This window comes from Astyanax mexicanus, chromosome 24 (assembly GCF_023375975.1).
Source record: "Astyanax mexicanus isolate ESR-SI-001 chromosome 24, AstMex3_surface, whole genome shotgun sequence".
NCBI classification, from domain to species: domain Eukaryota; kingdom Metazoa; phylum Chordata; class Actinopteri; order Characiformes; family Acestrorhamphidae; genus Astyanax; species Astyanax mexicanus.
Genome location: NC_064431.1, coordinates 21,559,864 through 21,582,725, shown reverse-complemented (window position 1 = coordinate 21,582,725; position 22,862 = coordinate 21,559,864). Strand labels below are relative to the sequence as shown.

The window sequence follows — 22,862 nt, the reverse complement described above, 5'->3', positions numbered from 1 at the left end:
CGGTTCTTTTGCACTCACTCATTAAACTGCAGTGTGAAACCAAAACTGATCAGACCAAATTTAATTTTAAGTAGTTCTATGATTACAAACTGTACTACTGTATCGGTTTCTCAATATGCTTGATATACAATAATCTCCTTTCACCCTGTTCTTCAATGGGCAGGACCTCACAGGACCACCACAGGGAATGTATTATTTGAGTGGTAGATCACTGGCATGGTGGTCATGTGTTAGTAGTGTGAGATTAGATAAGACCCAGCAGTGCTGCTGGAGTTTTTAAACACTGTGTTCACTCATTGTCCACTCTATTAGACACTCCCACCTAATATGTTGCTGCACAGTTTATGTTAATCATCTTCTAGTCCTTTATTAGTGGTCACAGGACACTGTCCTCAGGATGCTATTTGTGAACCGTTCTTAGACCAGCAATGACACTGAGGTGTTCAAATTCCAAATTTATTAGCACAGCACATACTAACACACCACTACCATGTCAATGTCAGGGCAGTCAGTGCTGAGAATGACCCACCACCCCAATAATACCTGCTCTGTGGTGGTCCTGTGGGGTCCTGAGCACTAAAGGACAGGGAGAAACAATAGGGTGAACAGAGTGAAGCTGATAAAAGATGGCACTTAAGAGAATATACTTTGCATAAGCAACGTTACCAATTTCCTCTGTGGCACACACACAAGTCAAAGGTAGATGGTATTGCCTCGAGCAGGAAGTGCATACTGCCACATCCTTCCTCAAGTCCACATCTGTACATCATCTGTGTCATTGTCTTCTCACCAAAGAGGAAAAGCTGGCGTGTTGGTTGCGGTCACGGACTTTTCTTCCCTTGCCCTTCAGAGAAACTTGCCCAATAGGATTAAACTTTAAAATCTCTAATTTTGCATTTTTGTCGTTCTACAGAGAAAACAGGCTTTTATTGAAAACGAGTAACCTACACAGAATAGAGATCACAAAGCTCTGAAGAGCTTAGGAAATCAGAACATTTAGGCAGCACTATGTATCAATTGTACAGTATTAAAACATCAGCTTCACAATCAGGTAGTCAGCTGACCTCATTTTTTTAAGCACATAACGTTGCTAAACCTAGACCTGACCAACTACAGCACGCAGATCATGGCACTGCCCCTCCAAGGTTTGTAGAGTAAGCACTAGGCACACTTCTTACACTGATGCTCCAGCACTCAGAATTACTTTAGAACTGAACTTATCAGACCACATCTTCCATTGCTCCAGAGTCCAGTCTTTATGTTCCCGATCTAGTAGAAGCCGTTTTTGCCGGATAACCCCACTGATAAGTGGTTTTCTTACAGCTACACAGCCGTCTACTCCCAAACCCTTGAGTTCCCTTCACATTTTACACATGCAAATGCTCTGACTATCATATTTAACATATTCCTCAGTGCTAGTACTGTTTTTCTATCAGCTTATTTCACTGATCTCTGATGACCATTATTTAAATTCTTTTCCAGATTGCTGATTCGAATCCTGTTTATATAGCTTGCTATCGGCTCTGGGAGCCCTGAAGGAGCACAATTTGCTTTGGTCGCTCTGGGTGGGTAGAGAGCGCTTTCTCCCCACATCACTCCAAAGGGTGATGTCACTCAGCACGAGGCATCTGTGAGCTGATGTGTAAGAACCACATGGTTTTCACATGGTTGTTTAAAAAAAGCAAAGCTACACAAAGCATCAGTTAACCTTTTCCCAGCTGAATCCATGCAGTAATTATCCAATGGGAGGCTTTTTTAAATATTTGCTAAGTTAAATCTATGTGGTGAGTGGATTTTTTCTTTGCTGACTAATGTAGGATGCTAGCCTTAACACAACAAAATATAAGCAGTTTTAATTTACAATAATACGATTTAGACTGTGTTTTTGATATCTGTAACGAGTACTTTATAGGTCTTACAAATTAAAGTGAGGTAAAATTAATAAATTACAAAAACTACAAGGTTTTAGTTTCAGCAATGCTTTAGCCCTCAAAGATTAAATCTTCAAAACAATTTACACATGCGCACATGTAGCAACGCCTTTACCACGCCTGCTCGTACATTATCTACTCTCACTCATAAAATGACACAGCAGATATAAAAATAGCTGCATCAGCCACTCCAACTTATAGAAAGTGTGCAAATGCTGCTTGATGCCGGTTTGTATCTTTTAGCGAGGCGTGTGCACTTCACACTACAGAAGCAAGCAAGAATCTGGAGAAACTGCCGGGAATTAAAGAAATTCAGAAACTGCACACAAAGGCGTAGTTCTCAGTATCTCGCATTCAGAAGCCTGATAATGATCTTTCTGAGTAGATGGACTCAATTTTGATTGAGCAAGCAACATTCACGGAATTTGGAAGTATGCACAACTACGCAGTTTCATGCTTTGCACTGGGATCACTTGCAGGATTTCTAACGCCAATGAACTTGAGATTAACTTTATTTTCAAGTTTTACTTTATTAGTGTTTTTAGATTGGAGTTGAAACTAAACTCTGCAGAAAAGATCACCAGGGTAAGGCCCAGTCTCCCTGAATCATACTTTACCAACTTCCCTACAGTCAGTTCAACATGTGAAACTACTTCCTAAAGGCTACAAGGGCTACAGTTGCAAGCAAAAGTATGTGAACCCTTTGGGATTATATTTGGATTTCTACATAAACGACCCAAAACATAGAAGTAAATCAACAACCGAATGGCTTTAACAGAAGAAAATACGCCTTCTGGAGAGTCCTGACCTCCTCAACCCTATAGAGATGCTGTGGCATGACCTCAAGAGAGCGATGTGAAGGAAACATTTTGTTTACATTTTTTTTTTGGTGCCAAAGGAGGGTTAACCAGTTATAAAATTCAAAGGTTTACATACTTTTTCCACCCTCACTGTGAATGTTAACATGTTGTGTTCAATAAAACCATGTAAGCATATAATTTTGTGTGGTATTAGTTTAAGCAGACTGTGTTTGTCTATTGTTGTGAATTATGTATAAATTCTTGCAACTGTATATTCCCACTTCAGAACAATTAGATCTGTTTCTTAAATCAGATCTGTTAAAATGATTGCCTGCTCTATTATTTGAAAGTGATCAGATTGGATTTGTGTCGAGATACAATCGCAAACGTATCTGCAGGGGTTCCTGTAGTATGGAGGTCGTTGTCAGTAACTAGTCTTTGACGCTCTTTTTGCTGTTCCTCAATTGTTGAGATTCATTGTTTGTCACGTTGTGAGTGATTGACACAAAATACACGCTGAAATCCAATCAGACAATCAAAAATCCAGCATTCATAGAATTCGGAAGTATGCTTAACTACACAGTTCCATATTTTGCACTGAGATCACTTGCAGGATTTCCAAAGCCAATGACCTGTACATTTCTTCAGACAGGCGCAGAATTTATTTTTTAAAAATCTGTCTTCATTTTGGCCCGTCATCCACTAGAAAACTTTTTTTTTTTAAATAAACGTCTTCCAAGAATGTACTAGTGTACACGAAGATACATTTAAAACACAGAGAAGTGCCTTTTTTTTTTAAATAACCAAATTTGTACGGACAGGGACTAAAGAAGAATGTCTAAAGTGGTTGCTCTGTGTGAATATTGCACTGTAGACTAAAGGGGTGTTAGGAAATATCAAAATTATACGCCATCACAATATTTTGTTTTGCAATACTGTATTGATTTTTAAAAAACATAGTATACATTTTAGTTCAAATGTACATTATTAGTTCAAATGTAAATATTGATGGCAGACGTTGACTCATTTTGACTCACTAGATAGTTTCATTAAATCCCACTGGTTTCATTTAAACTATTACAATATATTGCCTTGCTTATGGTATTACGAAATATTGAATCATACATTATTCCTGTTTGTATTATATAGCCAACTTCCTGCCCTAGTGGACTATATAACTTATTCATCAATTTTAAAAATATCCTCATCAAATATATACACATAAAACTTTTAGTGGTCAGGCCCAAACCTAGCTCTGCAGACAAACTAAAGTTCTTACATCACTTCCTGTATAGACATTAAATAAGACATTGTATATATATCCTTTTTAAAAAATTACTTGTTTGATGTGAATAATGAAAGGGGGGAAATAGGAGAAAAAAATAGTAGGCTTCTTACAGTGACCTCTGTGCCCTAAAGGGGTTAATCTGGTGGTCCAGGATCCCAAAGATACTGGAAACTATTACAAACAAACAGAAATGACTCTCAAAGAACTGAAAGTTCAGATCTTTACATCTACTGTCCTCTTTTCTGTCACATGCATATAACGCTGGTGTGGTATTACATCACAGAGCAAAAAATGGTACACCATGAACCCGTCAATAAGCCTCAGAGAACAATCTGACAAGGGAAGAAAAGTGGAGCACAGGCATCAGACAGAATTTCTGCCATGTCACGAGTTTTCATTTCACAGGTTGGCAGCAATTTCCGTTCAAGGGAACACTGGCTGGTAGTAAATTATGATTACGTTGTGTTTAACAACAATGAAAGTACAGGAGGAGATGGTTTCCAGTCAAGCTAAGACCTGTGAACAAGGTAAAAGGGCTAAGAGGTGGCTTTGAAGCACTTTTTCTTTTTCAGTCTGAAGTGACAGCAGAAGCAACTTGGGAACTAGGCCAGGGGTGGTTAGTACAGCAGATTTACCATTCTACAGCAGGGCTTTCCAGTCTTATCTGTGAAGGGCTGCTGTGGCTGATATAAATGGCTGGTTGTCTGAAGGGCTGGATACTTTACTGATCCCAAGTAAAGATACGGCATCCAGTAGCTTGAAACACCACAAGTAGATTGGTGTGAACTGATGTCCTCCTGATGGGAGGAATAAAATAATCAGATCGTTCTGGGGACAAAAGATCTCCTCAGTGGATTTCATTCTAAAAACCAGCAGTGTAACCTGCTTTCACACTTGCAATCAGTTGGCCGCTCCTCAAATAGCTGATTACACAAGCTTCTGATTGGCTGGAATGAAAACCTACAATCACACCACCGCTCTACTGTATTAACCTTTGTTATAATAATTATGCTTCCTGATGAACTTAACCTGAACTGGAAAAGGTGCTAGCTTTGGGTTGGAGCAAAACTCTCTTAACAGGCTTTCTTAAATTGTGGCATGATGCACCCTCTAGTGGTCCACAGGCCCATCCTCAGGTGGAGGCAGTAATCCGTGGTGGGCTGGAAACGACACTCCTAGCCATAGAAGTTCAGGCAAAGTGGGGGAAAAAGCATTTAGTTTGAGTAGAAAAATCCAATCAGGCTATACAGCCAGCATTAGCAAATACTCAAAACATTTAGCCCAAAATGTATGTATTTATGTAAATTCCATGTATTACTCAACCACATACAGGTGACCTAGCAACAACGCAGCACTTACAAACCAAATAAAAACCAAATGCGATGTCATGACACCACTGGATCCCATAGACACATTGCAGAAATGGCATGTCTCCAATAGGTGGCGCAGGCAAACCTAGCAACAATGCCGCACTTACAGTGCAGCTACAAACAGAGCAGCAATGGAACTATTTTAACTCGTGTAGTGTTTATAACCAAAAAGATCGTATTTTCGTGTCCTCCTTAACTCAAAACCTTTCAGCAATGCAATAATGGAACTGTGGTATACTCGCATTTATACACTCAAGGTTCGTGTTATAAAGTAATATTGGCACTGCTGTGCTGTGGTCATAGGCAAGAGGCGGCAGGCAATATTACATGTTAAGGCACTCCCTCTAGAGTATTATTTCTTAATTAAAAGCTTACATCTTCTGAAAAAAAGTGATTAATCATATTTATACTATTATGCTAATCTTATCAAACATGACATCTGTACGTTTTACATAATTTAAAGAAACACAAAAACTGGATAGGCATTAGGATACTCAAATCAGATTAGGGCAAAAAAAAAAACGTTCATGTACTTCATTTAGGCAATCTCCTCACATTCAAACAATGCTGACTTCACTTCTTTTCACCCCACTGTGGAACACCTACTAAAAGACAACACGCATGTTATGCAAGAACAGTATTTGCAGTAGTAAGTGCTTCTGCTTTTTTTTTCCTTCAGAGCACGGTTTTTTTTACAGCTTAAGAGCTGCTGAGAATTAATGTAAATTTCACTGTAAGAAATACGAGCCCGCCCATCTGCACTGGCTCGTTTCTGCAAATTCACACATACTGAAGCAATGCCAGAGGAAGTTACTATCAGAGCCACATTCCAAATCGCAGAAATTACCTCTCTTTTCTACGCAAATTAATAAAAATGGGAGGCCAGATTATATATGGTCCTAGTGAGAAAGAAGCAGAAGGAAGAGGCCACTCCATTAATTAAGATTATCAGCAGTCTTGTGAACTTTGCACAATGAAGACAGTAACTACTGCATCTGCCGGGTTCTGAGAAGCTCATCGCCATTCCTCATTCAGAGAAAACCAGCAATAGCCTCACAGCTGCCCTGCAAAAACTATGTAACAAGTCAGCAGTCACTACTTCTGTCGTTGTAGGTTCACCCATCTGTACATTTACCCATCACGTAAAACTTACCTGTTCCATACCTATATTACAAATCTCATAAATCAATTCAGACTTATTTCTTTATTTTTACTAAAATCAGATTTTACCATCTTTACAGTTCACATTTACAAATTTGAGGAACCATTATAGTCTGTAATGTAAATTAATTAGTCCCTAAAATTAAACACATGTACACACTGACACTCACATCACCTGTACCACAGAGTGATAATAAGCACTAAGCGCATGCAAAATGTGCATGACATCTAATCTGACCATTCACGTTTGTGTTGCATATAGGCCTACTGCAAGTCAAGCAAACCAATCAATTGCTTAGGGCCTTAAACAATGACTGGTTATGAATTGAAGGCAAAACCTTGTGACTGTAAATCCAAAAAAAGTACAAGGTTTTTGGAGTTCCACTCAAAGGGGCTCCTCCCACTAGTTGCTGACATTAGCCAGCCAGCCAGGTTCATGATTTCTGCAGCCAAGAAAAGCCAGAAAGGAAAGGGGAGGAAGGAAAGACAAAATCTGATTTTAGACTAATCAAGCCACATGAAGTAATGAGGTGTAAAAGGGGTTATAGTGAATCAAATTTGACTTAAAATTATTGGATGTTCGTACGCCAACATACCCTGTCAATATACCCTCTAAATTTAATTTGTTGTAAGAAAAAAATATATATACAGTGCAGTATACAGTCCAAAAGTTTGGACACACCTTCTGTTTTTCAATACTTTCTTTATTTTCATGACATTGTAGATTCTCACTGAAGGCATCAAAACTATTAATGAACACATGTGCAGTTATGTACTTAAAAAAAATACATATATATTTTTTTATATTCTAGTTTCTTCAAACTTCTTTGCTCTGATTACTGCTTTGCACACTCTTGGCATCTCAGAGGTGTTTATTAGCACTTGTTGGCCCCTTTGCCTTCACTCTGTGATCCAGCTCACCCCAAACCATCTGGATTGGATTCAGGTCTGGTGACTGTGGAGGCCAGGTCATTTTTGTTAAATACGTAAAACTCCCCGTGTTCATGCATAGTTTTGATGCCTTCAGGGAGAATCTACACTGTAAATGTAAATGTAAATGAAAATAAAGAAAATGCATTGAATGAGAAGGTGTGTCCAATCTTTTCCAATCAATGTAGTGCACAAAACTTGGAGCTAAATTGTACAAGAAGGTAGATTTTTACCTGCAAGGTTTTACTAAGTTTCTAAACTGAGTCTCCACCAGCCAACTGCTATTACATTTTTACACTTTGCCAGCCAAGATGTTCTCCATCTACAATTTTACACACTATTCTCCTGCAAAACAAGTGTTTCGAGATGGGTTCACACACATACAGGTCCCCTAAAGTGCATCCTCACCGCCTGCATTATGAGTCTCATCAGATCAAGACAATGACACACTTTGACAAACTGCCAATATCTCAGGTTGAGTTGCAAAAATGCCAAACCCAAAAACCTCAACTCAGTTTACTCACAAAACCGCAAGACACCTCAGGTTATCTTCATCACTTCCAGACAACTGGTGCTGGCCATGGTGGGTAGAACGATGTAAAACATCAAGACTGCAGTACAGTGTGGGTGTGGGGAAAAGGGGGGGGGGCACAGTCCAGCAGCTTATAGTTTTCCCTGCTGTAAACTTGGCAATTACAGGTGACTACTCAGGTGTGCCTAAGCAAATTAGTCTGAAGCCATATGAGCATGAAGCCATAATCCAGCTGTCCAGGACCAGATTTGCTCAAGCTTTTTCATGGATTGCCTGGTCAAGTTTCATTTGTACTTCATTTGTAAATTTCAAGCTGGCAACATTTTGGTATAAGGGGCAATTCAGGAATAGCAATGTAAAAAAATATATATAATGTGATGATAAATGGTAATGTACAAAAAATGTCAACAGGCCATGGTAATCATGATTCTGTACAAAAAAAAATGCACAAAAGACTGATTCTTTAAATAGTGAAAATTCTTTTTCTTTTTTGGGGCTGTAAACTTGTTTGAATGAAACATGTTGAATACAACAAAAAAATAAAAGAAAAAAGAAAACTAAATTTAGGCACATTATAACCCCTTTTTTAGATTTATCAGGCATGAATCAATTAATCATCTTAAGTAAACAAACCAAGCATGAACATAAATTTAATAAAAAAAAAAAAAAAAAAGAACGACAGGAAAAGAAAATAATCATTTTCATGTGTTTTAATCCAAAGTTGAAGCAGACCAAGACTTAGATACAGCAGCTGAACTAGAACAGGAAATACATCTGTGAGACCCCTGCAAGTTAACCTGGGGCTTAGGCAACAATCGCTACACCTTTTTTGTCAAATCTGTGCTAGGACAATAGAGAAAAAAAGCAATATTTGTGTTGACAAAAAAGAAAAATCAAACGGCTTATAAATGAACATGTGAATACCAAAGAACATTTCTTTTTCAATTTACATACAAGAAACAAACAAAAAAAATGTACTACATAAATCCTTTGGGAAATCTAGGGTTAGGAGTCCACTGCTTCCACTCTGGACGTTTTAACACAGTGAAGTGTGTTCAAAAATTTTATATGATACATAAATGAGACACCGCCACACACTCATCAGTGCTACAGACAACAGCAATCCTTGTCAGCTGGAAGATATCTCATACACCTTTCATAAAACGAGATGCTTCCTACCATCCAACCAGCCAGTAGACGACATGCTGCGTGGTGTGTGGGGCCCTCTCTCTTTTTCTCTCTCTATCTATTTCTTTTAAAAACCTCTGCGCCACATTTAGAAAAATGAAAGAGAACTAGGTTAATGCTGCCTGATGTTAACCAAGTCCAGAAACAGCGTGGTATTCCCTTGGGGGCTTGGAGGCCTCGAGAGGCCTGAGAACTTGGGTTCTTCTAAAATGGCTTTGCGATTCACTAAAGAGGGCCATAAAACATTAAAATCAGCAGTTCATGTACAATCAATTCAGACATTTCAAAATAAACACTGACTGAAACATTTTTTTAAAATACCTTTGGGGAGAAAGGTGAGGCTGAGAAAAAGATATGCATAGCAAGGTTTCATTTCAAGGCGAATGAAAGTAAGGTACAACCAAACAAGGTGTTTGGTGCGTAAAGCAGAAAGTAGAAGCATAAAATCAACTGTGAAATAGGCGATGAACATACGTGTTTTTTAAAAAAAGGTCTGGAAGTGATTGACTGGGAAACTCTACTGGGAGTGCCTACGCCAGTCAAACCCTCAGCAATGCACAGCCCACTAATAACGAAATCTGAAGCTCTGAGAGACAGCGTAAGACAGATGTTCTCGAAAGGCTTCACAGTAAGGTAACACAGTAATGTTCGTCTACATTCGACCAGTCATTTCAGAAATCCGTCTCATGCTCTATCTGCACGGTGGTGGTGGTGGTGATGATAACATTAAGGTGTTTGGAACTAGCCATTTAGACAACACACACACAGTGCAGGGGTGTTTCTGAGAAATGGTGGGGGAGGTGGGGGACGCACTTCTTGAGAAGAAAAAAAAAAACTTGCATAAGGCTCAATATTCAAGTTTCTCGCTTTTCTGACAAGAAACACTTAATACCTATGAAAGCTGGGAAATCCCTATCAATACAGTGCAATTAGTTTGTTTGCAAGTTCATCCCATGACAAAAAACTAAAAATAAAAATAAAAGAGCGTAGTAGGACATTAAATTGCAGTGACAACGTGCACATGACCAATGGCTTTGCTTAAAAAAAAAAAAAAAAAAAGGATAAAAAAAAAAAAATGTCCATTAGATAACCCAAAATACCAAATACCATGTGAGAAAGAAAAGTAATTGACATCACAAAAATGCACAAACGAGCATTTTACAGACATTGGCTTTCCGTCGTATTCATAATCTCTTCGCTTTCTCCAAATTTCATAACCCCTGCTCATAGGCGTGGTGGGGAGGTGGTGCAGGGTCGTGCAGAGTGGTTGATTAGTTACAAAGTCTGAGTAATAAAAACAAAGGCTTCTTTAAAAAAAAAAAAAAAAAAGTAGTAAAATAGATAAAAGATTAGAATCAGACAAACTTTGCTTTTTTTTTTAAGAAAATTCCATTCATACCACTTTCCCATTTTCATTAATTATTGCTTCCTTTATTACAACCTTTTGAATGTTTGTATCCATGTACTTCTTTTTGGATGTGTGCACTTGAGAGTGTGTGTGTACATGTATATATATATATATATAATCTGTATGAAGTATGTATGAAAAGAAGGTGGGCAAACACTGTCCTCAGCAGGCAGGTGTCTCATTTTCAGCAGCCAAGTTTGCTTTCTTCCTCCTCTTCATCAGTAACGGATTAGAGGAGTCCTCAATGGTCTTGATTTTGATCATCTCGTAGTCCACTCTCATTGTGGCCAAGGCACTAGTCATTTCCTCCTGTGACGCACAGAAAAGCAGAAAAGTCATAAGAAGACTTAGGAAATTGGGTGATAAAAGTGTGGAAAAGATTTGGATCACTGATTACATCTGCACGCACACACACACACCCCTCTCCAAGGTGGAATTTGAGGAAAAAAAAATAAAAATACGCTTAGTTGACCACTAACATTTCTATTAGTGCAGTTCAAGCAAAGCTCAGATTAAAAGAGTTCAGCCTAAAGGGTGAAGTTTCAACTGATGACTAAGCTCAAAACCCTTGAACATACGAGAAAAAGGTATGGTTTCCCATTAGCAATAACCCACAAAAAAGAACACACAAAACAACAAACAGCTCAACTTTAAGAGGAAGATCCTCACCTTGACATCCTCCCAGGTATCTTTCTCCTCTTTCAGCACACGACTTGTGTGAAGAGGGGTCTGTGGCACTTCCATCGACTGCTGCAACAAGACAATCATTGAATAGGCCATTCATTTGGATGGAGAAACTAATAAAAACAGTGCTAGTCTGAATTGATTAATCTATATGTAGTTAAGTCCTCAGATGACTGTTCTTACATTGATCCAGGGATGGTTCATGAACTCTGTGATAGTCATCCTCTGCGTGGGCTCTGTCTTCAGCAACGTCCTGATAAGCTGCTTGGCTGCAAAATTGCAAACCAAAAAGAGTACAGTTAGTATGATTCTTATTTAGGGATGCACAGAATATTTGGCATATCAGAAAAAAAATCACCAAGAAAGTAAAGACATTAAAATTACACTTAATAAAGGACTCCTTTACTTTATATCATATTGGGCACCCTTTTGCAATGTACTGAACTTAAATTTGGCATGAGGGTCATTAACTCGCTTGCCTGCATTGCTTATAGTGATGTGAGGTTTGAATGGAGCTGCTCGGTCATGAAAACCCATTCCATGATGCTCTCTACTCTCTACTGTTCTTAATCTAATCTGGAGGTCTGTAGTGTTGGACTCTGCAGAAAGTTGGAGACCTCTGTGCACTATGCTCTTTCACATCCGTTGACCCACTAATTTTATACTGACAGAGCGAGTTGCTTTCTTTATACCACTGACAGTTGGCTGTAGAATATTTAGTAGTAGTGAGGAAATATCACAAGTGGACTTCTTACACAGGTGGCATCATATTGCGGTACCACGCTAGAATTCATTGAGCTCCTGAGAGTGACCCATTATTTCACTCATGTTTGTAGAAGCAGTCTGCATGTCTATGTGCTTGTGGTACATATGGTGGTACATATTTTGCTCTTTTAAAATATGTTTAGTTTGCAAGACAAAAATACATTTATGTATATTTAAACTACAAATATTGTATCCAATATTTAAACAAACGTTTAATTTCATTAATTTTGGTGCATCACTACCCTACTTACTAATTATTATTATGACAAAATATGTAATAGAAAATAACCCACCTTCTTCTGAGACTTCAGACCATTCAGGATTGGGAAACTCATACTGTCCCATGCGAATTCTCCTCTTCATCCCAGGTGATATAGCCAACCCATGGTTAGAATAGAAAGGTGGGTACCCACAAAGCCTGAAAGCACAAACAAGAAGTATTAAACCAAATCACCTCAAATCTCCATTAAGTTCAAATAAAAACAGATACTTCTGTCAGAGAGAAGACACCAAAAGCTGATGGGAGACAGCTGATGAGAGACTCACTTACAGAATATACATGATGACACCCAAAGACCACATGTCACAGGACTTGTCATACTTTTCTGGACCGAGAACCTCAGGGGCTACAACATGAAAAGAGAACAGTTACACATAAAAAAGTGAGAAAATGCGAACACCGCAAACAATGCACATGAATGGAACAGTGGGCTGTACACTGTGAGCTTTTTGAGATCAGGAATGACTCTTACCGACATAATAGGGAGTGTAGCATGGCGTGGCCAGCGAATTATGTGTGGTTGTTTCCTTGGCAAATCCAAAGTCTGTCAGTTTGAGAAGAGCATTCGGCCTTTTTGTGCTAAACAAGAGGTTCTCTGGCTGAAAAACAAAAATTAAAAAATACATACATCTCCCGTCATATGGATAAAAAGAGAAGCTTACAGCAGCGCAAATAAGCAGTTATTAGTGTCTGATGTATTTATTTTTCTATTTTCCCATTACACAACCCAATCAAATTTTTACTACCTAATTTCAGTGGTCTGTTAAAAAAAACAATCGGGCCAAAATCTATATCACATTGAATGCAATTTTTGTAATTCTGTTATCAATATGAATATAAAAGCCAATAAAAAAAAACAGGAAAACTGGCATCCACACAATTTGAATATAACCATAAACTGAGAAATTAGGTTGCTCGTTCATATAACGTACCCTGAAATGAAAGTTAATCAATGGCAAGTGGTGTAAATTAGGGGTGTACAGTATGAATAAAAACGCGATGTGTGATAGCGATGTTGGATATCCCGATATCGTTGGGAAACCCAATGAATTAAGCCCCTAAATTAGTTTAAGTTCCTAATAGGTTTTTCGGCCCAATCCAATTTATTTTGTGTTGTCCTACTCCTTCTTTTTGAGTGAAGGGGTGAAATTCTCCCGCTAACAATCGAGGCAACCCTTCAAGCACCCGATAAAGATATATAAAAATAGCAGTGGAGTGCTAAAGTTTAGCAACCCAGCGGCTGGTTAACTAATTACTAATTAGTTAATTATTAACTAATTACCTTCAGGAAATCGTAGGGGCACGTGAAGCAGCAAAAACCAACTAGCAGTACTTTTTTAGGCTTTTTCTGAAGAAAAAAGCCATAAAATCTTGAAACTACACATTAAACTACAGTAAAATAATGGTTATCGTAAATTTTAAGGAAAATACTTTATTTTTTTAGTAGCCCTCTGTTTTGGGTGTGCCTCTGTTTGAAGAGCCATGTAGCCCAAACACTTGTCCTATCTGTTCAGCCTAACAAGAATCGGAATACCCCAACTCCTAGGAATGAACACGCAAAACAGACGAGTACGGCAAAGGGGTAGGACCTCAGAAAGGTTTTAAAATCATATATTACCAATGTCCAGCAATATGTGAAGTTCATTCTAAATCACCTGATCTCCAAGGCTAGGTGAAAGCTCTTACCTTGACGTCTCTGTGTGCGATGTTAATGCCGTGAAGAAACTGGATGGCTTCCCCTATGCTCTTCATAATATCTGAGGCCTCTATAACAATTGGAAAGAAAGTGATTAGTATCATCAATCAATGCTAAAAGTAGAACTATTTAAGCAAAGCAATATTTTTACCTCTTTCAGTGAATGCCTGGTCCCCTCGGTCCTGAATCCGACTGAACAACTCCCCTCCTTCCATACTAAAATAAAACAAATAAAATATCAGCATGCTGAGATACAATTCTGAGGATGAATAAGAACGTATGATTACACAGACATGCATTCATTCAACATCACAAACCAATGAAATTGATAGGGGTGTTGGCTAGGTAGACATTCACTTTAAATGATCAGTATTTGTTTGTAAACACAGTTTCTTTTGATTTCTCTTAGTAGGTACTGTAAAAGAGTGAGAATTCTTCTTAATCGGTTACAAATAAAAAAACTGAAACCTGTGGGATTTCTCCCTTTTTGTGAGTGCATGTGCTTAGTCATATTAAGCATGATACATCATAATGTGTATTACAACCAAAACCTTTTCTTGTAATCATGCGTCACTCATTTAATCACTTTTGGAATCTTTTATAATTGTGTTTACATTACTATGCAACAATTTCAAAAATAATAATTATAATAAAACTAATAATGAGATAACTATAGTACTTTTTTAACACATTAAGAATGCAGCTCAAAGTATTTTGCAGTTCAAATATAAACAAAATACATTTGTAGCATATTTTACACTGACAAAGCAAAATATATATATATATATATATATATTTTTATAATGTAGAAAAAAAATTATTGGATTTGATGTACAAAATACATACAAAAGTATAGACAAAGAATATTCAATTCAAACTGAAAAAACATCAAAAATATTTCATCTTATTCAATCAAGCAAGCCAAGTTAAGAATCATTTTCAACACATTTGTGCCCTAGTCAGCATATTTTCTTCTCATTTTTCACAGAAAAGAGATATGACTGTTTATAAGAATCTAAACGGGTGTGTGCTCTAGAGACAAGAGATCTTGGTCTACACCAAGTACCACAGCAGTCACCTCCTAACACAGTCCTGCCTGTTACTGTTAATGGCTTAAAGAAACTAGATGATCTGTACCATAAGCCTGCTGAATGTGCTGTTCACAAGTGACTAAAATATCTCATAGGTAACACTTAAGATCAACCAAAACCACATGAAGGGGCTTGTCTGCATATGCTAAAACCAACATGCCCCCTTTTATCACTGTGGTTTTCACTAGCAGAAGTGTGAGCCTAGGCCTGGCTGGGTGGGTTGTCCTTCTTGGAAGTCTGCCAGTTGAGAAGAATCGAATTGGGTCATCATGCTTTGATAGCTCATTCATAGAGGCAGGTAAAGAAACAGCTAGAAACAGATACGGGATTCCAATCCTGCACTCAGCACCGCACGGCTGATTCATTAATTTAGTATTTTTTTCACTAAAAACTCTCCCTTGCTTGTTCAAAAATAGCTGGCTCCTAAAGAAGGGGTCAGACATCATTGCTATTCAAATGGAAAATAAAGGTTACCAGGAACAATACATGATTGTCATATTTATTGAGCTACACATACAGAAGTAGTGTGTTACATGAGTAAAGCAACGTGAAAGACGTCTCTGTATGGATTGTAGAGGTTCCTAATGGCGTCCTGAAATAATTTTTAGAGTGCCCTTTCAGGCAGCTTCTTAGAGAAACAAACCCCTGGCTGCTGTTTTTCGGAATCTCCATACCATGCACCTTAAATACTTTCGCAGTTATTGCGGTAGGGGTGGAGTGTTGATAACTTGTCCAACAGCATCCTAGACAGGTCTGAAGATGCTGCTGGCTATAGCATAATGTGAGTCTTTAATCAAGCTTGTATAAATGTTTAAGCTTCTCTACACAAGTTTAAGTATTGTAATAAAAAATATATATATACATTATTTTTGTCAGCATTCACAGTTAAAAATAACAGAAAAGAAAAGACGCCAAAGCAACAGTTTGAGCAGTCTTGTGGTTAGTATTTAGTAGCCCTCCTTTGGCAAAGATCACATCTTGTGAACACATTTGTATCAAACAAAGATTTGTTCAGTGCTTCAAATTGAGGAATCGTGATCCATTGGTTCTTGCAATGGTAATCCACCCCATCCTTAATAATTGTAGAGATGTTTCTTTTATCCTTTAAATTCTGTGCATTGCTCATTGTGGCCAATGAGTTCTATTTAACCTAATCAGTCCACAGTTCATTTGCAAACTTCTGATTCTGAGGTTTAAAGTGAGGACACAGGAGAAGTTTACATTTGAATGCGTTTTTTTTTTGTTTTTTTTTGAATGCATCATTTTTGCAGGTGTTGCTAAACGGAAAATCAACGTACCACAACCTTAGAGTCTGCTTAACCTTCCTGAAGTTTTTTTGCAGTCAAGTAAGGTTCTGATTTGTCACCTTATCTTGACCGCAACTGTTCCTGCTAACTGCAATTTTCAAATTATATTTTGAGCTGAGGAAACCTGAAAAAAGAAAAAAAAAAAAAAACAGCTGAAACTTTTTATTAGCCTTTTCCTGCGTTGTGGGTCTGAAACATTTTCACTTTCAGAGTGCTAGGGCAGCTGCTTAGAGGAATTAGCATCACCTGGACTTTCCGATCAATAAAAAAACAAGCCATAACTAACGTCAATTATGGTCTGAGACCTTGGTCAAAAGGATGTGTTCAAAATCCTTTTGCAATACACATTTTTAAACTATTAAATTAAATCTTTATGCCTTTTGGATATCTTTTTATTTTCAATTTGCTCAACTTGTTAACAGTAACAGTAATTTTGACAAGTATATAACAAAATTTCATTTAATACACGTTTAAAGGTAGTTTTAATGCCTTCCATTTTAATATACCATGAAAATAGGTGAAAAAAATTGAATTGAAAAAAAAAAATTGAATACCCAAAATTTGAAACCACAGCTTTTCATTCAACTTACTTCGGCAAGTTTTTTTTCTTCCTCTTTCTTTCTTTTTTTTTTTTTTACTTATGTTATAGAAATTTCCAGTGAAATCCTCAGGCAGCCAACATAAAAGAAAAAAGGTGCGTGAACACAGACATTCTTCAGCACTAGAGTAGACCTTATGATAAGAAAAAGCCACAGCACGTTTCACCACTTTCAGTATCACTCAAACGCTGCGACTTTAGTCAGCCTTTAGTCAGTCAGCTCCTGCTAAGCCAGACTAAAGAAATGAAAACTGGCTTTGTGGCTCATATCTCAGCAAACAAACTCCTAATAAACTGAAAAATACTCAAAAAACATTTGCAACAAGCAACAGTTCTAATCAGGGCGTCTCTATGCTCTTTTCTTGTTAATATCCATTATGCAACAATATACTTTCCCTTCCCAGAAATGGTTGTGGTAAACAATACCATTGTTATTTTAAGATAATTTAATGCAACCAAATTTTTTTATGCTATCCACCCTAGCTACTGCTGTTTGACACCGATCATAAAGTAGCTAAAAATGAAGTAGACCGTTCAACAACCCCATTTTATGCTGTTTACTGCTATTTAGATCATAGCTAGCTCAACGTATAGCCACTGTCTTCCAGAGTGGTGCTGCGTCTGTGGTTGAAGGAGCTACATTTATAAAAAAATCCACCTAAACATCCATAAAAACTGTTACAAAGCTTCGGCAAAACAGATAATGCTGGCTGAAGAGCTAATCTACAAGCATGGAAGTACGTGTGTGTGTACTTTTAAACTGAACTGTCATCCTGTCCTGTCCTGTCCTTAATACAGTGCAGCCGTCCTGTCCCATGTGCAGAAAAACACCCCCAAAGGATGATGCGTCCACCCCCATGCTTCACAGAAGGGGATGGTGTTTTTGGGATTGTTCGTCCTCCAAACACGGCGAGTGGAATTAAGACGGAAAATTCCTATTTCGGTCTCATCTGACCACAGAACGTTCTCTCATGACTCCTCTGGATCAGCCAAATGCTCATGGGCAAACTTAAGACGGGCCTGGACGTGGGCTGATTTAAGCAGGGGAAACTTCTTTGCCATGCATGATTTTAAAACTTTAACGTCTTAATGTATTACACCCAGAGTAACCTTGGAAACAGTGCTGCCAGCTCTCTTTAGGTCATTGAGCAGCTCCTCCCGTGTAGTTCTGGGCTGATGCCTCACCTTTCTTAGGATCATTGACACACCACGACGTGAGATCTTGCAATTTTGTCTCTGGTGTCTTTGGACAGCTCTTTGGTCTTTGCCATGTTAGTAGTTGGAGTCTTACTGATTGGGTGGGGTGGACAGGTGTCGCATGGTGTTCACTTATTTTCCTCTAAGTAGTTTGTTATGCTAACTGGTTAGCGTTATCTAACGAGTTGTGGGCTTCTTTGACGGCACTCTAACCTGTGTGTTTCTACACTACGCTCTGTAGCACCTCTAGCGGTTTGGGAAAAATGCATACTGGTTCTAAATTACCCTCCGGTATACCATATGAACCGGTATCATATCAGAGTATCAAACAAAAACACTCATATTGACAGACCTGTTTCATTCAGTCAACTCTTGAAATGCTGCCTTCATAAGCTTAGCCAAGTTAAGTAAATATAAACTAGAGCAAAGTATATCTAGCTAATTCCTGTAGAACCAATTAAGCATATTGAAATGCAGCAACGTCCAGCTGTTACGTCCACACTACTGTTTTGTATCATGTTTTATCCGATTAATCTCTCACACACATGAACAAGCTTATTTTGATCAGTGCTAAACTGACTAATTCCATACTTTTAAGTCAAAACTGTCATTTTCCAGTTGATCATGACATTTTGTTCAGCACATTTTATAATAACAACTACAAGAAGCTCCAAGAGGGAAAAAGAACTTCAAGCTAAATTAGAAAGACTATGCTTGCAGTTTCCATTTCTACCTGCCCTGTTTAACGTGCAAGACCTTGACTGAGTTTCCTGTCTCACCTCAGGCGCTTGCTGAGTGTTTGATTCTGCTTTGATTTCTTGTAATCTGATTCAGCCTGTAGTATATGGCCTCATGGAAGCCTGTAAGACTTTGCTAACCACAGAATTGATCACTCACGCTCCAATCTGCATTTTTGCTGCGAGAGAGAAAAATGACGAGTCATATGAAAATTATTTTTATGAAACTGGTGGCTTTTAGCCACAGGTATCACATCCTCACAATTATTACTTTTTTGCCAACATATTGTCCGAGAATGTTTGTTTAAAATGACAGCCGTTTTACAACCATTTGAGGTGGGCAATATTATGGTGTTTTTGTCCAATATGATAAATGTATAAGATTTTAGGCAAATAAGTTTATTTATTATCATTTTCCTGAAGCAAATAGCACAATGTTAACATATTTACATATCTTGACTTAACTTCCCTTACTCATTTAAATAGGTTCTCCTCACAAAGTAAACACAATAGGAAATATTGAGGTCACTGAAGCCATGTCTATAGATTGTACGTCAAGTCGGTAACTATTGTGGTAATTATTGTGACATACCACAACATATGTAGCCTTGTAGCCCTATTTTGTTCAGTGGTTGCTAGACCAGTCATAATAATTTTCCCCTTATCGATTAACATACAGGCACAGCCTCAATAACTTTTCTGCCTAATGAGTTTTCTAGGCGAGAACAGCACATTAACATTAAGAACGAGCCAGTATGTTGACAGCGGATACATTTTATGTATGATATTTAAAAATGTTTATATTACACTGTCTACATATTGAAAATGTTTATCGCACTTTTGCAGTAATGTGCCACTGCTTTATTAAGATACTGTATTTCAATATATAAATATATATAAATATATATCAATATATATATATATATATATATATATATATATATATATATATAAATATATATATATATATATATATATATATATATATATATATATATATATATAATCAATTAAACTGGACGGGTGGTGGGTGGTGACCCAAAATTACAATCACTGCTCACCACCTTGCCCCCTTAAAGTTCTTTGCAGAGGGCACTGAAGCTCACTATAAGAACTGCAGTTTGTAATTATGTTTTTTTTTTTTGTTCCCACTTTTCTCATTAATCAGTCAGTATGTGATGAGTCAGATGCGATGCGTGCCTAATGCAATGGGGTTGACCACAGAAAGCACGAATGGGGGAGATCTCACTGGTCCCCTGCTTTCCCCAGTATCGATTTACGGTTACTTCCCCATCATGTGAAGTCGATGCGTCATCTTGAGGCAGGATATCCCTCAGCTTCTTGTATAAAGGTTCTGAGGAACCCCGCAACAATATAAAGTTGTGAAAGACTACGATTAATTTGCTGACTCTGGCTCTTGCCCAAAAAATAAGCACAACCAAAATAAGACAATAAAAAAAGTACTAGAAGATTTTAAAGCAAAAATATTTGCTGTGCCTTAAATTGATTTTTCTTCAAATTCTTTAAAACTAACTTTCATGTTGATTGTTATTATTGTTACAGTGTACATTTTCCCAATATAAATATTGAAAGCCAACGCATCAAGAAAATAATTAAAACAATTTACTATTTTCAGAGATTAACAAATATTATGAAGAAAAAAAAAATGGAGAAAATAATTAACAGAAAAACCATAAAAGTGACTACATACAGCTTGCAGATTGAGAACTTCTGCTATGGGCAGTTATTCTCAGAGATTTGTGAACAGTAGAGGTGGGGGAAATTTGCGATTCTGAGATGCATCTCAATTAATTTGTGGATGATTCTGAATCGATTCATAAACTGTAATATTTTTTCTTAATATTGTAACAGTTAAAATTAGCCACACCGTTAAAACCAGCTCCGTATACACTTATCACTGGTTAGCCATAACATTATAATATTTTAATCCCTTTCTTCTGTTTTCCTTGTAGCTGGTTTTAATATAACCCTAACAACATTAATTTTAAGATTTATATATTAATCATTTCATAAATTGAAATAACTATGAATTTTCTCATGTAAATAGAATTAACTATTAAATAGCAGGATTCATTATTGATCATTACAGATACTTTACTTTAAGAATATCAAACAGTCATGCAGTAAAGAACAATATCCTGTGTAGAAAAAAAAGATGCATCAAAATACTTTAAAAATTATTTTCTTATAATCGTAATAATTTATAATCGTAAGGTGCCTAGAGGTTCCCACTCTTAGTGAATACAGAAAATACATTGTCGTAAGCTGTATACCCATTATTTGAAAAATTCAGGAGGTTTCCCTACAAATGTATCATTAAAGGTCAATCCTACCACTTAAGTGTTCTTATCTTTAGTAAAGATCTGCAGATGCAACAGAACATCTGCTTTTAAAAAGTAAACAAGTGCAACAGAAATGTATGATATCTGATTTCTCTTTCAGCTCTCAGCTTTGGGTGGAAGAGAAAGAAAAGGTGTGAACAGCTTTAAAGGAAAGTCAGGTAATACCGAAAGAACAAAAAGAGCCTGTGTGTAGAAGTGCGAAACACCTAAAGCCAAAAGGTCCGTTGCAAATGTCAAGTTGAAACCATGCATGAGATTGGAATACGAGTTAGAGAGTGACAATTTCATCATCCAGGCACCAGCAAAGCCAGAACCGACAATTTCCACCTTATCAAAACGACGCATCTTGAGCATTGAAGGTGCAATGGCTTAAATAAAGGCAAAAAAGTGGGCCAATGCGAGTTGCGTCTAACGTCTAACTAATGTGAAATGGGTGTACGTGACTAAGAATAATCCTGCTCAGTATGTGTATTATATGGACTAGAGGTCACAGTCTCAAGATGCGTGCTTTTCTAAAGTGATTTTTCCGATCACTGAAGCCAGCAGTAGTTACTAGCCGTGCAATTACCATAATCTGAAGTTGCAGACACCTGCTAGTACTTATTTTACACAGAAAGCACAGCGGAGGTGCACACTGCAGAGGGTGGTGAAGGCTGCACAGAGGATTGTTGGAGTTAGCTTCCCCAGCACCACAGACATTTACACCTCCAGGTGCAGGAAAAGGGCCACCTGCATCAGGAAGGATCCCACCCACCCAGCACACGCACTTTTTGTCCCACTCCCCTCAGGCCGGAGGCTGTGGAGCATTAAGTGCAAAACAACAAGACTCAGAAACAGCTTCATTCCGGAAGCTGTAAGACTCTTAAACTCCACTTAACAAACACACTGCACTGACACCAAGGACAAATTACTGTTTGCTGTTTACCAACATGGTCACTTTACTTGCACTGAGACACTTTATCTCCACTGCTCTAATTCACATCTGCTGCTATAGCACACTTGCACTCTGGACTTCATGTTGCTGAACCTTTCTACTCTCTATTTTTTTTTAATTCTTGGGATATTTATCTATCTATTTTGTATATTCTATTTCTTTTATTGTGTTCTTTTTTTATCTATATATCTATTAATAACAGCTCTTTGGGTGTAAAACTGGATCGTGAGATCACAATTTCGTTCCACCTCATGTACCACATGTGATGCGAATGACAATAAAATCTCCTTGAATCCTTGGAACCTCCCAACAACATTGCAATACTGGAGAAGAACTGGTTTAGGATTCATATGGTGACCATTATAAAAAAAAATTAAATATATGAACCCCTATGAAAATGAACATAACCAGCTCATGTATACAGGAGTTTTATATAAAGATCTATAGTGTAACTGATAATACACTATTTAAATTTAATACAGTCATAGCCAAATGTGTTGGCACCCCTGAAATTTAAGAAAAATATTGCAGTTACCCATTTATTTGTAACACACACGTTTATTTTCTTTGTGTATATTGAAACAATACAAAACTTAAATCTT

At 37.5% G+C, this 22,862-nt stretch overlaps 1 protein-coding gene across 2 annotated transcripts in view; it reads right to left on the bottom strand.

Annotated features, from left to right (window-relative positions):
• Positions 1-8,707: 8,707 nt before the first annotated feature.
• mapkapk2a (MAPK activated protein kinase 2a) overlaps positions 8,708-22,862 on the bottom strand; it is a 47,719-nt gene continuing 33,564 nt past the window's right edge. The window contains exons 3-10 of one of the 2 annotated variants that reach the window (XM_007247744.4): positions 14,185-14,249; positions 14,024-14,103; positions 12,810-12,936; positions 12,608-12,683; positions 12,351-12,475; positions 11,476-11,561; positions 11,278-11,358; positions 8,708-10,917 (exon numbers count right to left, since the gene is read on the bottom strand). In XM_007247744.4, the coding sequence (XP_007247806.2) occupies positions 10,771-10,917; positions 11,278-11,358; positions 11,476-11,561; positions 12,351-12,475; positions 12,608-12,683; positions 12,810-12,936; positions 14,024-14,103; positions 14,185-14,249 (787 nt within the window). In that variant the 3' untranslated portion in view covers positions 8,708-10,770. The remainder of the gene's footprint in view (positions 10,918-11,277; positions 11,359-11,475; positions 11,562-12,350; positions 12,476-12,607; positions 12,684-12,809; positions 12,937-14,023; positions 14,104-14,184; positions 14,250-22,862) is intronic. The other variant, XM_007247745.4, reaches the window with a different exon arrangement.